Genomic DNA, 18961 nt, shown 5'->3' with positions numbered 1-18961 from the left:
CCCTAATTATTTCGTAGCAGAGAGGAAGAGAGGGGCACGAGAGCGGCAGTCAGCACGAGAGAGAAGAAGAGGAAGAAAGGAGGAGAGAGAGAGAGAGCGGCAGATGAGGAATGAAGAGATAGAGAGGAAGAGGAAGAGAGGAGGAGAGAGAGGGGAAGAGAGAGAGAACGGTGAGAGAGGAGAGAGGGGGGAAAAGAGAGAACCCTAATTTGCACTAAACTGAAATACTAAATGGGCTGGGCTAAACTTTGAGGTTTTTTTTATTTTTTTTTTATTTTCGGGAAATCCGGGTACCCGAGTATTAAAATATGCGTCCCATGTCCCGACCCGGATTACAAGTAATTTTCCCGGGTCGGGTACCCATCCCGAAAAAATAGTTTTTTTAAAAAAATTTCCCATCGGGTATCTATCGGGTCATCGGGAAATCGGGTCGGGTTTTTTTGAACACCCCTAGTGGCATCTAACTTAAAGAAACCGGTCATCAACAGGTAATGGAACTTTAGATGAAGAGGCGGTATAAAGGTTGGATTTTAAAGGAATAAAATGAAGGTTGGATTTTTAGGAGGAAAAAGTGCAAAGGTTGAATTTTTCTTTTCCATTTTTCCAAAAGAAAAAGTATCCAAGTAAAAATTAAAAGTTTTAATAGAGTACCAAGGATAAAACTTAAGAAAGTTTTTAAAAGAGTGATAGTGGTAAAAACATGTGAGTAAAAAAACATAATTGTTTGAGAAATCTTTAGCAATGAAAATAAAAAAAGTTAAATTATAAAACACGAATTGAGTAAAATAATAGGCAAATTTGTCAAAAAAAAAAAACCTTTTAAAACATGTTGCGAAAAAAAAATCTTTTAAAACCTTTTTGGTTAAAAAAAACCACCACGTTTATTTTTTTTTCAAGAGGAAACTTATTCTTTAATTATCCTCTAATTAACTTAATTAGGCTCTAATTTTCTCCCATTTCTTCTAATTAACCACTAACCCACCCAATTACTTAAAAATTATATTTAATTTATACAACAAAAAAAAAAAAAAAAAAAAAAACCCACCACCACAACCACCCTTTCCCTTCTTCCTCCTTTCCCCCCTCCCTTTGAAGTAACCCCCTCACCCACTGGACCCACCGCCAAGATCCCCTCACCTCCGGCGACCTACCACCACCGCCGATGAACCATCCCTTTCCTCCCTTATCCCCGTTGGCGACCACCACCTGTCCACCTCCCTTTCGAATTTTTGGATCTTACATACTCAAACATGCTCAAATCAAGTCCAAATCAATTCCAATTTGTTTCTAAATCACCCTCGCATCACATACATATATAATCAAAACCAAAACAAGCATCAAGTGCAAGAAAGATGCACAAAATTAAAAACCCCTAAATCAATTTTCTAGGGTTTTTCAAAATCAAGGAAATGGTTGTTGATGTGATTAGGGAGAAAGGGAGGGTCATCTGGCGATGGAGGAGGTCGCCGGAGGTAGGGGGGATTCGGACAGCGGGTCCAGTGGGGGAGAGGTTGATTTCATGGGAGGAGTAAGGGGAGGGAGGAAGGGAGAAGGAAGGAGGGGGTGGTGGTTTTTTTTATATATATTAGTTAAATCTAATTATTTAGTAATTTGGTGGGTTAGATGTTTATTAGAAAAATTTAGAGTTTAATTAAGTTAGAGGGTAATTAGGGGAATAGGTTTCCTCTCGAAAAAAAAAAAAAAAAAAAAAAAGAGTTTAAAATTTTTTTTTTTTTTTTTTTTTTTTTTGTAAAATGGTGCTTTTAAAAGGGTTTTTTTGACAAATTTGCCAAAATAATACAAGTAAATGCTAAGATTAAATGAAAAAAACCTATATATATTATTATGACATGTCGACGTGAATTTTCTCCCTCCACACCTCCCCATCCAAGACCTTGTTTTCCACAATCCCTAAAGCACTAATATCACTCTCAATCAACCTCTTCCAAGTTTTCTTAGGTTTTCCCCTACCCTTCGTGATTCCAACACTTTGCAACTCTTCAAGCCTCCTTACCGGAGCCTCACTTGGTCTCCTCTCTACATGGTCAAACCACCTTAAGTGATTTTCTCACATCTTGTACTCTCGATGTAACCCCTACTTTCTTCCTAACTATCTCGTTCCTCAATTGATCTTTTCTTGCATGGTTACACATACATCACAACATACATATCTCCGCCACATTCATCTTATGCACGTGTCAATGCTTTTTAGCCCAGCATTCTATACCATATAAGAAAGCCGTCCTTAATACCATTTGGTAGAATTTACCCTTCAACCTATGATGTGTCAAGATCACATAAAAACTCCCATAAAAACTCCGTCACACTCTTCCACTTCAGCCAATCTTATGAATATGATAGCATAATTTTCTTTCATAATAGCATTTTCCAGGAAAAATAAAAATATAAATAAATAAAGAGAATTCTGCAGGTATCTTAAAACAGCCATTTTATTTTATCAGGTTGGAAAAAAAAAAAACACTTTTATAACCTCTAGGGAATGGTTTCATATAAGGACCTCTCTAAAACCCATCTCTCGGGCAGATAATTGTTGTTGCTTTCAAACTAAAATAATCCGGTGAAGAGAAAATTCAAGAAACATATTGCATGAACAACACCCTAAAGCTGTTCTTACCTTGGATGTAGGCATAACTGCTGCTGCCACTGAACTTTCCCCAGACCAACTCTTACTCTGGCAATCCACAATCTTTCAGTGTTAATGAAAATGGAAATCAAAGAGATTCGACAAGGAAAACTAGCTAGAAATGCAATCAAAGAGTTATTCTGGCATTACTGTTACGTCTTTAGTCTAATATACTTCTGCAACAGTACCTTATTACACCTAACTTTAACCCTTCTAGTCTTCTTAGATCAATATATGAATTAAAAGGTTGAAAGATCCTTCCGTGAACATAGCACACATCCCAAATGAATTATCTAATATCAGAGTTCCATATCTCCTTCATTCTGGGAAAGAAAAAAATTTGCTTCTCCATATTTGAAAAATATCTAACAAAACAATTTACTCCCAAGCGCTGAGGATTGGTGTAAATCATGGAGCCACCTCTCCCTAATATCAAAATCATTTCATAGTTAAAGAAGACAACATTGCATTGGTTTTTTCAGAATTTATTGCCATTACAAATGATATTTGTCAAATAGACAAATTCAGAAGCAACAACATAAGGCCAGAAAAATAATCCTCCATACATTAGAAGAAAAAAAAAAAAAAAAACAACCCTCAATACACTCCATTCTTGAGAGTTTGCCTGAATTTTTGTTTTGGGATGTCTCAAACTGTTCTATTCAGTTTTACTTATTCTATTTTTGGCAACCACATCTTACCCTCTTACCTCGCAATATTTTGCACCTTTTTCGGTCACCGTCTCTTAAATTATCCAAATTTTTTTACATCCCTTCACTTTTCCAAAATTTCTTAGAAACAATAGTCCGTAGTATGTAATGGAGTCAACTTCGGGAAAGGAGGAAATAGTTAAACTTGATTACGGTGTCTCAATGGGCAAGAAAGAAGTAAGAAGTGGATGTACACCAAACCTAAGGGCACTTTGATCAAACCATCGTTTCTCTAAGCCTAATACTTAACATCTTTACGACTATTTTATATCAGAAATTTTTTATGCCATATCTCCTATTTTATGGGATTAAGGCTTTGATTGATTGATTGATTGATCTCCTATATTATTTCCACTCATTTTTTTCTTAGAAAATTACATGTGTCCTCCTATCTCTACTTTCCGGTCTTTCCTCTTCTCCCCTAAACATTCTCTTTGACCTTCCCCAAAATAATTATATCATCAATTTTAACTCCGGAATTCAATTCAACAATTATAAAAAAAAATGAAAAGAAAATCAATTCAACAATTGTCAACAAACTCCAAACTCACACTATGCCAATGGGCTAAACAACTAGTTTTGGTTAAAATAAAGCAATATAATTTACACAGCCATCAAAAGAAAGAAAAGTAGTACAAAGTGGCCCGTACAAAGTTGCATCAAAAGCACACACTAATGGAGCACTAATTGGATACAATCAAATTGGTAATGTAAGAAAAAGAAAAGTACATAGATTGTTCGTGGAAAAAAAAAAACCTCAAAAAGACCAAAAGTCGAAAGTGATATTGAACACATTAACTTGAAGAAGACTTGTCCAAATAAACAGAACAATGGACTTGCCCATCCAAGGGGTTGAAGGGGAAGAAAAGAAAGGGAACAAAGAGAAGAATGGGTTGTAGACTCATAGACCTGTGAACGAAGTGGTCAGATGAAAAAGAAACACCATCATTTATCCTCTGATTACCTAGTGTTTTTCATTCTTACTATTCACAAAAAGAAAAAAGAAAATAAACAATAAAAAATAAAAATAAAAAGCATTAAAAAAAAAATGGGCCTTCACTAAATCAGAAATGATAGCAACAATAGCTAATTCCTGCAGCAGCTAGGCACATATGACTTAGGGAATCAAGCGAAAAGATCTGGACAGGACATCTTGTCAACAATTTGGCTTCTCAATTATAGCAAGACAGAGTGTCACATGGCTTCCTACCAACATAATGCCCCAGCAAATAAATGAAAGGAAGGCACAAAACAAGAAAACACTCAGATTGGTACTTGGCAGGAACGCAACAAGACAACAAATAAAATGCCTTCATAAGAAATGAGGAGCTGTGCTAGAGGGAAAATGAGATGCCATATTATTAATTATTGATGGGACTTTCTATATCATAAATAAACAAGGTTGAAAGAAATCCTAGGAGATGGCCACACAAAGTTCTTCAGTAGATATTTTTAAGAAAAAAAACAAAAAAAACTAATAGCTTACAAATAATTTGATCACTAATTTGTGCTAATGCCCTTCCTATCTGACGGACCATTTGCATTTTAAGACTGCACTTTCCTTGACAAGCTGTATTGCGAAGTCCGCATTATAGCTGGTCAAGGAAAATACAGAACATTCAATACCTAAGATTAATGATGATCCTTACAAGTTACAACAAGAGCAGAAAAAAATATGTCAACAAGGCTACCAATTCCTGGTAACAGATTCAGCACAGTCACCACATGAATTATTCATCTAAAGCAAATATATATGTCATATATCAAGATATGTACCTTAGACAGCATGACAACTAAAAAACTATTTTCTGCAATTTTGTTTTCCTCCAATGTAGTTCCATCTGCAAGAACTTTCCCTTGATAAATAAGCATCTGCTGAAAGGCAGGCAAGACATTTGCTCCTTGTACAGATTCAATATTTTTCTTGACGTCACCTACCTAACAAGATTCATGACCAAATGAACACCAACAATAAGATTCATAGTGATATTATATATTAGCAGTGCGAATACTGCGGAACAAGTGTATATGTCTTGATTCTTGAAATGACAATTCTCGAAACTCGTATTGATCCATATTAGAGCTACGTGTAACAGATTAACCTAAGGAAGGGCAATATGGATGCTGGGTAGTTAATTTTAATATAAATAGAGAGAGAGGGAAAGGAAATATTAGGCAGACTTTGGAATGAATATTTTAGGAGAGTTGTGACCTCAAGTCACTATTAGAAATTTTGTGATCTCAAGTTACACTATTAGAGAGTTGTAGGCTAAACCTACTATTTTGTAAGAAACCTTGTTTATTTCAATCAATCACGAGTTCACGACTCAAACCTTTCAGCTTAATTTCCTTTTTAATTTGAAATTTGTCTTTTACAAGTAGTAGAATCATCATTTTTAGTCAAGCCTCAATGTTGTGTTTTCTTTAAATATTTATGTGCGAGTTTGGTCTGCGAGTTTCAGTCCATTACATAACATATGCCAACAAAATGATAATATTTCCAGTTACCCAATATCTGCTATACCACAAATTCACAACAATAGCACATCCTAGATGTTCTATACAAAAAATTTAACAAACTCAGCTCCTATAAAAATCCTACATGATGCAATTACAATAAGAAACATCATTGTGATTTCAAAATTTGTCCCTTTCAAATCAACAAGCATGGCTAACTCGGTATCTTTCGGTAGAGAAACACCCTGCCTCCTCATTAAATTGAAATCAAAACATAATGCTCAATATACATTTTCAAACACTTTCAATTTCCTCAATTTGACATAATTAATCAGCAGAAATAGTTCATAACTAAAGGGAATACAACATATTTGTATGAGGTACTCCGTCAGTTTTATTATTGGCTTGCAGTTACCAATATACCAGAAAACTTTATGTTATAACCTTCTACGAAATTTAACAATTCTAACACTTAACCCCATTTCATAATTACTAGTTTAATTAACTTTGCAATACTCAATTTCAGTTAAATTTTTGTTTTTGGCTGGTTCAATAATTCTGGCCAAAATGATTTGCAATTGCGAAATTTCCCACAACAGTGACAAAATACCCAGAATTTTTTAGGTACAAACAAGTCCATTAAACAATAAAATAGAGCAATGTGAACCAAAAAAAAGTGCAAAATTTTCTATAAAAACGTTGCAGTTGCAATCAATGTCTCAAAAAATGAACACGATTATATTATTTAAGAAAACAAAAAGCAGATTGCATGAAAAGGAAAGAACTAAGAAGATGAAGTTGGAAATATAAAATTGGAATGATTGAGATGGAATTACGAACCGTGTCTTGGGGTTTGACTTGAAGTTGAAAGTGATTTCCTTTCAAATTCTTGACAAAAATCTTCATTCTCAGTTTCTCACTATCACTCACTGAGTCTCTCGGTCTCTCCTTTAAAATGCATAAAAAGGAATTTTTCTAGGAAAAGGACTAAAGGAGAGAACTCCGTACAATAATTTTGTGGAGGGAAATAGTTCGAGTGAGTGCAATAATTTTGGTAAAGCATGAATAATAAGGTTGAATTCTCTCAACGGTGGTGCCTGGCTCACAAATTTCGGTCTTAAAAAAACCGCAATGTTTAAGTTTGAATAGGGTAATTTGCCTCAGCGGTGTCAATAGAGTAGAGGTGTTCAACATCGACTCAGCCTGCTAGCCTAGCCCAATTCGGCCCGAAAATAGGATGGTCTTACAAATCGGCTACTTTTTGGCGGATTTGGGCACAAGATGTGATGTAAAGGCCTGAATTTTTTATCACTTCTAAAAGGATGAGTGAGAGATACCTTAATTAGTTAGAGCTTTCCTCTTAGGCTCTCAATACTAAAGATCTTAAGATCAATTCCCATCACCAATCCACTTAGTCAATTGAGTTTTAGACTAGAACTAATCCACTTTAAATGATACTTAGTATTAACATCAATATCACTTTGTTGTGGACAATTATGAGGAAGAGCATAAATGTATAATTAAAAATTTTGGATTAGATATGATAGTATAAATTAATTATTAGTGAAACAAAAAAATTCTTCAAATAAAAAATCTTTCCAACAGTTGTAGCATTTTAGCTTGATGACCCAACTATATTTTTAAGTAGCTATTGTGCGTGCGCACTTGAATTTTTGTAATTCACATAACTTCATATGTATCATGTTTGTTTTCCATGATTATGTTGTGTTGATAATGCAACACATCATGATATGCCACAACAATTGCACATTTCATGAAATGGTAGGTATTCTTATTATTAATAAGGAAAATTTGTCAGAAACAACCTTTTAAAGTGTCCACTTTATTTAAAACAACCTTTTAAATTTTTTTTTTGCAATTTCAGACCACATTATAAAATTTTTTTATCAAAGACAACCAAATGTTACTTTCCGGCGTTGACTCTATTTTTCCCGATGTTGACCACGAGTGTGTGAGTCACGTGACCTCCTATATTGCTTAATACACCCCTTTTCCCTCCAATCAACTCCTATTAAAACCCCTGCTTCTCTTTCATCCCTCTTTTAGTACGAGTTAATTGGAGGGAAAATTGGTGTATTAAGCAATATACGAGTTCATGTGCGTTGCATACTAGTGGTCAACATCGGGAAAAATAGAGTCAATGCCGGAAAGTAGCATTTGGTTGTCTTTGATAAAAAAAAAATTATAATGTGGTCTGAAAATGCAAAAAAAAAAATTAAAAGTTGTTTTAAATAAAGTGGACACTTTAAAAGGTTGTTTCTGACAAATTTTCCTATTAATAATCTAGTAGAACACCAAAGGCACGCTCAACATAATTACGAGCAATTTCCCGTTGTTTTGTGAACAATTTATGTTTAAAAGTTTTTGAGGTGATTATGACATTGTTATATGTTGCTCATTTGGATATCCCCGTTGTATGTATTTTCATGTAAATCAAACCAAATTTGTTGAGATTAATCATTTAGAATACCATCGAAAAGGGAGAATGTTATAGTTTCTTTATGGGAAACAATGGAGACTAACAATCCTATTTTTTGTCAATTCTGCTCAAAATAATCCCACCGTTTAGAAATCCAGAAACAATCCCACCTTTAATCTCCATATTCAAATGTTGCTTTTTAGGAACCCAGATCTACTTCAAAGCTTGTTTCGCAACAACAACAGGCTTATATGGATTCACATAAGTTGAACAATTATGCCCTTGCATTATGCAGTTTCTTGTAGTAAGCTGGCTTTCAATCTTATGGGAAATCCCCTGTTTCTCATATTGAAAAACAAAATATGTTTCTCATGAGGACATTTTCGAGAATAAATCAACAACATTTTCATTATTGTGGACTCCACAATTGAATAAAGTTGTTGGTTCATTTACGAAATTCCATGTGAGAAATAAATTATGTTCCTCACTATGAGAAACTGGGGCGTCCCCCAATCTGTTTAAATTTAACTCCCATTTCATCCTCAATCCAAATTAAACATGATCAAGGAGTGTTATGGTAACATCCATTTCAACCAAAATACAGGGAAAGGAAACTCGTTTTTGTCTGGTAGTACAATCATCTGCAAATAAAGAGACACTTAGGCCCCGTTCTTTACAACTGCTTAAATCTTCTCTTCTCTGCTTAAAAATAATACTTAATCTGTTATGCTCTGCTCACCTCTATTGAAATCTGCTTTGCTAAAATCTACTCTGCTCTTAAGCTCAAAAGAACATGGCCCAAGAGTACTAGCAATTCAGCTCAAAGAGTCAACACACCAGCAATTAAGAGGCAAATTAGGAAGTTTAATCCATAAAGGAGTATCCTTCAAAATTACCTCAAAGAAATTAAAATCCGCAAACGATGGCTTGATTATCAAAGGTTTAATCAAAATATTATATGGGCCACTAGCCATCATATCTCTATCTTCAACAAAATTGAATTAAACTATAACATTATCCATCATAATGTAATTTGGCGTTTAAACTTGATTCCAAGTTGAAGCAATGTACCTTTGATTGTAGTAGTCAGTGGTCTCCATACATGGGCGTAGAATAGGGAGTGCAAAGTGCTCCCTAGCACAGGTAGGGGTGAGCATGGGACGGGTACCCGTACCGTTAGTACTATCGGTTCGGGTACCCGATAACCAAAATCACTAAAAATGATACCCATAACCGGAACCGATAAGTTCGAGTATCCGGATTTTCGGATCGATTATCGGGAACCCAATAAGATATCCAATAATGATAATTAAACTTAATTATGTAGTTATTATGATATAATTTACAACTAATTAATAACAATACCATATGATCTTGACCAAATTATTAATAATATTACTAATCATTGATATTATAAAGTGATTATGAAGTAAAGTAAAAGTTTAGATTTATATTGATAGATTTAAGTAGGGGAAAAAAAGCAAAAAAAAAATGCTTATCGGATCGGATCGGGTAACCGTTAATTTTAAAATGATACCCATAACCATACCCGATAACAAATTATCGGAACGGGTACCCGAACCGTTATGGTTATCGGATCGGGTACCCTAACTTTTGGAACGGTTATGGATCAGTTTTTCGAGTTTTCGGTTTTTCGGGTAGTTTTGCTCAGCCCTAAGCACAGGGCCCCGATTATTAGAGGGCCTATTTTAAAAAAAAAAAATTCAATTCTTATTTAACTTTTTTTTGTAATGCTACAACTCTCAAGAGCCTCCTTATTTATGCACAACATATTCTCTCTATTAATCCAAGCTCCCATATTAATTTCTAACACTTTAATTTTCATATTCTTCAATCAATTCAAATTAGTATTTTTATAATTACATCAATTCAATTCCATGAAATTGTTATGTATATTTCTCCATTTCAGAATTTTTAACGTAAAAAAAGTTAATTTCAGCCAAATTAAAAATTAAACGATTCGTATTTCGTAACAATGGCAAAGCATTTAAGCAATTAATTTTGATTTTTCATAATTATTCTTATCAAGCTGCTAAATATCTTCCCAATACATAAGGGTTATCTAATTGTGTATGGTGTAAATAATAGGTTAAAAATTAAAATTTTGTATGTTTTTGTAGACACCCATTTGTGTCTCCCCAAAACCAAACCCAGTGATGAGTACCTTTCACGTCGAATCATAGTCGAATGAAACGAAAGTGTGGAAAGGTCTAGTGTTGCGGAAAGTTTTTATTTCTTTTCTCTTCTCTCTGTTTTTGAAAACTTTATTTTAAGAAAATAGCCAATACAGTTTGGTTGGTCCATGATATGGGTCCAATAGTGGTGTAGTTGGATGAGGCTTGCAAAGACCTTTCCAACGATATATTATAAGCCCAATTCCGATGAATATTGAGGAAGTTATGGCCAATTTACCAAACTGGGCCCGGTTTGAGCTTTATGTACGGCCCAATGATCTAGGGGAGGGCCTAATATGATTTATCATTCCTAATGCAATTAGGAATGGTTTTAGTCTTCTAGAATCTTCTAGAAGGTTCTTTTCATTCCTAATTTAATTAGCATTGATAAGTTGACTTTTCAGAGTTTTAATCAAAATCAAATAGCATTTTCGAAGAAATTATATTATTTTATCCTCCAGTACGGTAAACTTATCGGATTTTCGAAAACGCGTTAAAATCAAGACTGGCGTCTGACCCCAGGCCTTGGCGCCTGGAACCAGGCTTGGCGCCAGACGCTAGCCATTGGCGCCTGGCGCTAGCCGTTGGTGCCTGGCGCCAGCTAGCCAGGGTTGGCGCCAGCTCTGTTTCCTGAGCGTCAGACTCTGTTTTGTTAAATTATCTTTTTTGGCTGATTTTCTCTATAAATATCGTATCAAAAATTTCGTTTTCATTCATCATCTACATCTATCATTCACCAATTCTCTTCATTCACAAGCTTTAATTAGCATTCTTTAAAACATTCATCTTTCTTTCTTACTTTGTTTTCATACAAAATTCCGCATTCACAAGATCAAGAAACACCTAGCCATATTCGAAGTTGCCTTCACCCTAGACGTGAAAGGTTTTAATTTCTGAGGGTTTGGTCCCAAATCTCTCTTTCAATTATTTAATTTAATTGTTGTTTATTATTTTCCTTGAAGTTACTAACGTGTGTATTTTGTTATTAGAAAGAGGTACGAAGCATCAAAGTAAGTGTTTTAATTGATTTGATTGATGTTATGATGTAGAAATCATGTCTATTTTGCACTAGTAGAAAAAAAGCATTAGGCACCCCCCATATGGCACCGGTTCAGGCTAAACCGGTGCCCAAAACCGGTCCAGAAATGGGCGGGATTTTAGAAGAAGAGAAAAGGCATCGGTTTGGCCTGAACCGGTGCCTAAAATTAAAAAGGCACCGGTTTGAACCGGTGCCAATTGAACCGGACCCAATTCAAAAAAAAAAACGCAGACTACCTTCTTCTCCTTCCTCTCTTTCTCTTTCTCTTTCATTCCTTCTTCATTCCTTACTGTTTCATTAGAGCTGGGTTTCGAAAAACGGCGGCCTTCAATCCTTCCTCTCTCTCCCTCCACCACAGCCGTCACCTTCACCGGCGGCCACCAGGGGTTTCGAAAACCGGCCGCCTTCAATCCTTCCTCCAGCCACCAACATTCTCCCCCTGCCCTTGTACGAATTGGCGAATTGAAACACCGCCGTTGTACGAATTGTCGAGTTGAAACACCACCAGCATTGTACGAATTGTCGAAAACCACCGCCCTTAATTCTCCCCTGCTTTTCTCTGTCTTTCACCGCCCTCCAGCCACCAGCATTGTTCGAATTGAGCAGCAGCGCACCGCCTCCACCTCCGCGTTGTTCCCTCCACCAGCGCGCACCGCCTCCACCTCCGCGCTACCTCCACTAGTCGCACCACCGCTGCTACCTCCACCACCGCCTAAGGTATATATATAATTTTACCCTAATTTTTTTAATTTTTGCATTGGTTTTTTATTTAGAAATTTTGAATACATATTATACATTAGAGTAATTTTGTATGTTTAGAGTAATTTTGAATACATATTATAGATTAGAGTATTTTTGCATTACCTTGTTCCTTAGTTGAAAAATTTATAAGTTTTAATGGGTTGTTTTGAGGTTGATTTAATGAGTAATTATGATTATAATAGAGATTAGTAAGAATGTTACTTAATTAGTTGAGTTTTTGTATGTTTTAATGTGTAATTTTAGGTTGTTTTAATGGGTAATTGTGAATATATTAAAGAATTAGTGACCTTGCTACTAATTAGTTGTGAATAAATTAGAAAATTGTGAATAAATTAGAGAACTGTGATTACATTAGAGATTTGTGAATAATTTAGAGAATTGTGATTAAATTAGAGAATTGTGCATAAATTAGAGAAATAAATAGTGATATTGCCACCTAATTAGTTGTGAATAAATTAGAGATTGAATACATTAGAGAATTGTGAATATATTAATTAGATAATTGATGACGTTGCTAATCTTTGTTTTTTTAATATATAGATTCATATGTGAATTGAAGCACGAGTTTAATTAGCTTGAGGACTACATATTGAGCTCAAGTGGGTAGTTGCATTGCTATATTGGTATGACTTATAAAATTTACTTAGCTATATTTCTTTCTATTTATCCATTTAATAAAAGTTTATTCATGAAATTGCAACTTGTGTATTGTTTAATTGCAAATAAATACAACAATATGTAGAATACTTGCATCATCATATGCCTAGATACCCGTTCAATGCTTTCTCATTAGGAGAAAGTCTTGAATAGTCCCCGGTTGGGACTGTTCTTGAATGTGTACTCTCACTTAGGTGGTGAATGTATGTTTTCTTTTCGATTTTAAGGAAAATCTTGGCTTACCATTTCCTCACTATGTTCTCTGGGTACATATGTGGGTAATTAATTATCTACATCGTGTACTTGGAGAACTAGGGGGAAATGCTGCCGAATTTTCCTTAAAATTGGAAAGTTGACATACATTCACTAGTGAGAGTAGACATTCAAGGATGGGTTAGGTTGGAGTGATAAGGACCCTTTAGAAACATGCATTTTTTCACTATATGAATGGTATATTCACGTTTTGTACTTGAATTTGATTTACATAAAATATGTAGCACTTACACATTATAATTATATGGTGCTATATATATGTTTAGAGACAATTTACTAAATGGAGAAGGATCGTGGTTGGATGTATGGTAGACGCGATACATTGGAATTTTGGAATGGGGTTCAAGAGTTTTGCGAGAGGGCAAAAAACTGGCGGATAAGCTAGTAAGTTACCTATGAATTGTTGAAATTAAGTCACTTTTGCATCTAACCATTAACTGTTTTACTGACCTCATTTTTCCTTATGCTATAGCTTGAGCACACTCAAGAGATGGTGGAGGGCAAATTTGAACCAAGTATTGAGAATGACCCTTTCACCATGGCTTTGGGAAGGCCATACCATCCAGGACGAGTAGTAGGTTCGGGAGGGTCATTGCTTGGATGGAATAAGGTGATGGGTCCCGAATACACAAAATCGGGTACATCTCGAGCCAGTGTTAACTCACCGGGGGAGTTGGATGCCAAGGTGGCATCAATTAAGGAACAAGTACGCAACGAGATAGTTGGTGAATTGAATGCTTGGGCGAAGCTGATGAACTAACCGACTTTGCCGTTTCTCACTCGTACCCCGGTCGACTCATGTTTTGAACCAAAAGGACAAGGAGAAGGTGATAGACATGGAGGAGATGAGATACGTGGTGAAGATGTGTCACCTCAGGTAAAATCAACTGGGTTATTAAAAGTTTTAAAATATTAATTGAGATTTTAGGTGCAATGATTGATGTACTGTTGTAGGTTCCTACTCCTACACATGCGGACTCGAGGGAGCTTGAAAATCCAACACCGCATGAATTTCCAGAGTTACAGGTAATTTGTAACCCTCTACCTTAATGAATTTTGTTATAACTATGCTGTTGTAAAAGTCCTACTTAACTATCTTCTTTTTATATATTTACTTGTGTAGGAAGACACCCGGTGTGCACTTCTAGCCCCGGGGCATGCAAATAGTACCGTGTTGAGTTTGGTGGCGTATGGTAGTGCCCAACCGACGACGGGTGCTACGGCGGGGCCACATCATTACTCGGTTGGGATCGATTCAGTGGTTGCGGGGTTCGAAGACATCCCACTACCCGTACCGATAGAGGAGGTTGAGATAACAGCACTTTGGCAAGCTGTAGGTAGCTTCGTTGATTGGCCACGTGCATGGGTGAAGTTGATTAATAAGGAGGTAAATTAGCTACTCACTTGACTATTTTCTTCATTTCTCAACTTTTAAACTACTTGCATCTCAAAACAACTCATAATCACATATTTATAAGTGTTTGTCATTTGAAATTACATAAAAATCGCCAAGTTCTAAGTTTTTGGGTCAAATTCATAAAAAAAAGCCATTTTGAGCCGAAATGGCTACTCACTTGCCTATTTTCTTCATTTCTCAACTTATAAACTCCTTGCATCTCAAAACAACTCATAATCACATATTTATAAGTGTTTGTCATTTGAAATTACATAAAAATCGCCAAGTTCTAAGTTTTTGGGTCAAATTCATAAAAAAAAGCCATTTTGACCCGAAATGGCTACTCACTTGCCTATTTTCTTCATTTCTCAACTTATAAACTCCTTGCATCTCAAAACAACTCATAATCACATATTTATAAGTGTTTGTCATTTGAAATTACATAAAAATCGCCAAGTTCTAAGTTTTTGGGTCAAATTCATAAAAAAAAAGTCATTTTGACCCGAAATGGCTACTCACTTGCCTATTATAAGTGATTGTGAGTTGAAACTTATTATTTCTCAAACTATTTCAGATTTCCAATGGAAGCAAAACTTCAAAGAGAAAGAGGGTGGAGAAGCCTAAAAGAATTGATCAACCTAAGAAGAAGCTTAGTGAACAACAGTCCAAGAGTGAACAAGCGTCGAAGTTGCACTCTTCGAAAGGTTCACCCATGCCACCTACTCCAATTGTTGAAGACATTGTTCTTCAATCGCTCTCTACTGACATGACCTTTCTTCACAACCGTGCTTGTCATTTGGTCGATCCCATGGAAGTTGCACTTCCTAAGGCAATGTTCCACTATGATGAGGATGCAATTGCATGGATCAGCAAAGAAGATGTGAAGGAATTTCTACGTGGTGCAAAGCTTAACATTTCCCTCATTCAAACATTCATGAGGTACTTCAATGCCTACATAAAGTTCATACTTTTTTCAAGTTATTCAAATTGATGGTGATTATCCTACATCTGATAAATTAATCAATGTTCATGCACGCAGAGCACTACAGGAGCACTTAACTGACACTGATTCTCCGTGTAAAGTTGGGTGGTTATGCCCCGAGCAGTTATCCACTACTAAAATCATAGGCAACCCCCATGACGTGTTGTACTATGTTGAACAGAGTATAAGGGAATCAACGCGTGCGGGAGACAAGTTCATATTCGCCCCATGTTATAGAGAGTATGACTAACCATGTCAAATTCAATCGATTTGGCCTCATTATATGTTGACTCCTAAATATTAATTACCTTGTCTATTGTGAACTTATGTAGGGAGCATTGGAGCCTCATGGTGATTTGTAATTCCACTAACACAATTTATCACCTTGATTCAGCTCGATCATCGGAGAAGTGGCTCGTGAAGTCTATATTGCAAAAGTAAATATATATAGCAACCTATAGTGATGATTATTGCTAATAATAACTAATTTAGTAATCATACGACTAATCAAATTTGATTGTATTTTTTATACTACAGTGTTATGAAGAAGTTACATTGTCGTGCTCCAAAGGGTCCAACATGGAAGACACCGTTGGTAATTTACATGATATTATTGTGATTATCTTGAAAATCTATGGTAGTAAATATTTGCTCATTTCCTTTGCATGTTTCACTGATGTGATTTGTTTGTCATATGCTAGTGCGCACAACAAGAGAATGGACTTGATTGTGCTTTGTATGTGATGAGATTCATGCTTGACATTGTGACTCATTGTACGGACACTCAACAGCTTGATGAGGTAAGTCCTAAAATTTCTTGAAATGCTATGTTGATGTGATTTCTAGCCTTAGACACCTATTATCCAACAATGACATGTTATGAGAAACAAAAAGGCTATTTCACAAGAAAGGTAGAAAATGGGTTGAATAGAAGTCATATGGGCCATATTAGGGCCATTTTGTGTTAATATGCTCTTTTGATGTGATTTCTTTCCTTATACACCTATAACTAGATAATATTGACATGTTATGAGATAAATAAAGTTCATTTAATAAGAAATGTAGGAAATGGGCAGTAAGGTCATATAGGCCATATTCGGGCCATTTTGGGTAAAAACCGTCATAAACCTTAATAAAATGCTCTCCTATATAATTTTAGGGCTTACACACATACAACTACCCAACATTGACATGTTATGAGAAAGAAATAGTTCATTTGATAAGTAATGTAGAAAATGGCTGGGCTACATAGAAGTCATATAAGCCCTATTTGGGCCATGTTGAGTAAAATGCGTTGTTAAACTTCTTGAAATGCTATATTGATGTGATTTCTAGCCTTAGACACCTAATATTATCCAACAATGACATGTTATGAGAAACAAAAAGGCTATTTCACAAGAAAGGTAGAAAATGGGTTGAATAGAAGTCATATGGGCCATATTAGGGCCATTTTGTGTTAATATGCTCTTTTGATGTGATTTCTTTCCTTATACACCTATAACTAGATAATATTGACATTTTATGAGATAAATAAAGTTCATTTAATAAGAAATGTAGGAAATGGGCAAAGTAAGGTCATATAGGCCATATTCGGGCCATTTTGGGTAAAAACCGTCATAAACCTTAATAAAATGCTCTCCTATACAATTTTAGGGCTTACACACATACAACTATCCAATATTGAAATGTTATGAGAAAGAAATAGTTCATTTGATAAGTAATATAGTAAATGGGCTATATAGAAGTCGTATAGGTAATATTTGATTAAATACATATTTTTTGCCTAATTAATTATTTTTAAAATAATGTTTTTGTATTTCAAGTTTTGCAAGGTCCAAATGGATGGTCCGTTGACAATCAAGGAGCTTAATGAAGTTCGTGACATGTTGGCGTCTTTCATCACCTTCAACATGTAAATGGCATGCATTGTAATTGTAAATTATTTATGTTAACTTTTGAAATATATATAACTTATTATTCATTATATATGTGTACTTACTATTATTTGTATATATGTAAGCAACTTTTTTTTTTTTTTGTATTGCGTTTGGGAATATTTATATCTATATATATATATAATTGAATTCTTGTATCTAATATTATTTTTGTATATAATAATTAATAATATTATTATTAGTTATTATAATAATAAAATTATTAATTATTATATTTAATATAATTGCTGGAATTACAGGGTATTATTATTGCAGGTTTTTTTTAAAAAATATTATTGCACGATGGAAAAAAAAACGAAAAAAAAAATATATACAAAAGGCACCGGTTAGGCAGGAACCGGTGCCTAAACTATCCACCACCCAAAAAAAAATGGCGGGAGAGCAGTATTAGGCACCGGTTAACCGGTGCCTATTTCACCCTATGGCACCGGTTAACCGGTGCCTATTAAACCCTATGGCACCGGTTTTGAACCGGTGCCAAATAGGGGGTTTTCGGCACCCCTCAAATAGGCAGCGGTTCAAACCGGTGCCTTAGACCGGGTTTGAACCGCTGCCTAATGCGTTTTTTCTACTAGTGTTGTTATGATATTCCTAGTATCATGTCTAGGGTAATTTTAATATTAAGTATGATTAAAAGTACGATGCTTCCTATATTCTTCCTAATATTTATGATTGTTAGTATCATGTTAGGATTAAAGATTTGATTTTTATTGCTTAGTGACATGCTAGGGTTTGTTATTAATCTTGTTAGTATCATGCCTAGGATCTTGCTATGTTTATTATGCTTTAATATTAACATGAACATGATTATGATTTTAATTGTTATAATTTATGATGATTATTATTATTATTATTATTATTTTGATAACGATTATAATTATTGTTATGATTATTATTATGTTGCTTGATATTTATTGCTTGATCACCTTTATTGCATGTTTAAAGGGAATTTTGGTACTTGTAATCGCGCTTAATAAGATAATTAATAATCTTGTTAGGTTAATTGTGATTATAATTCAAGTGATCACCAATAATAGTTTATTTGTGCATTAATATTCAACCAACATAGATAAACAGATTTAGGGTTAATCCTATTGATTGCATGTTAATTAAAAAGCGCACATGAATACGATCAGAATAAAGTAGAGGCCTATTATTAGGGCAGGTTCAATCTCTTTTAGGTTGGATTTGTACCTTCATCCCCGAACCCTTATTTGGTTATAGACCTTATGGAGTTGACGATCTCTTGGATCGTTAAGGGGTGTAACCTTCACCTCGTGAACGGTTTACAAGTTCCTTTAAAACTTGTTGGCGACTCTTTTGCTCTATCTTCTTCCCTTTTGGACGCCACCGTACTTTAGTGTATGATCACAGTGGGGTTCAAGCTAGTGGGATTTTAAAGGCTTGAAATTATTCCCTACAGTTTTCAAATTATTAAGGGTCCATTTTTT

General features: G+C 34.9%; 2 protein-coding genes across 2 annotated transcripts in view; one reads left to right on the top strand and one right to left on the bottom strand.

Annotated features, from left to right (window-relative positions):
* LOC145636035 (ubiquitin receptor RAD23d-like) overlaps positions 1 to 6068 on the bottom strand; it is a 31272-nt gene extending 25204 nt beyond the window's left edge. Inside the window, exons 1-4 of the mRNA XM_081687473.1 lie at positions 5970 to 6068; positions 5131 to 5292; positions 4184 to 4263; positions 2636 to 2692 (exon numbers count right to left, since the gene is read on the bottom strand). Of these exons, the coding sequence (XP_081543599.1) occupies positions 2636 to 2692; positions 4184 to 4263; positions 5131 to 5292; positions 5970 to 6068 (398 nt within the window). The remainder of the gene's footprint in view (positions 1 to 2635; positions 2693 to 4183; positions 4264 to 5130; positions 5293 to 5969) is intronic.
* Positions 6069 to 8809: 2741 nt separating this feature from the next.
* LOC145636026 (uncharacterized) lies at positions 8810 to 16047 on the top strand. Its single transcript, XM_081687464.1, has 7 exons — positions 8810 to 8879; positions 13993 to 14054; positions 14132 to 14203; positions 14301 to 14564; positions 15148 to 15512; positions 15613 to 15795; positions 15888 to 16047. Exons 1-7 carry the CDS (start codon positions 8810 to 8812, stop codon positions 15994 to 15996), a joined length of 1125 nt encoding a protein of 374 aa, XP_081543590.1. The 3' UTR covers positions 15997 to 16047.
* Positions 16048 to 18961: the final 2914 nt, after the last annotated feature.

Source organism: Chenopodium album, chromosome 1 (genome assembly GCF_948465745.1).
Source record: "Chenopodium album chromosome 1, dcCheAlbu1.1, whole genome shotgun sequence".
NCBI lineage: Eukaryota > Viridiplantae > Streptophyta > Magnoliopsida > Caryophyllales > Amaranthaceae > Chenopodium > Chenopodium album.
The sequence above is the reverse complement of the archived record's forward strand: the minus strand, read 5'-3'. Positions and strand labels throughout refer to the sequence as shown.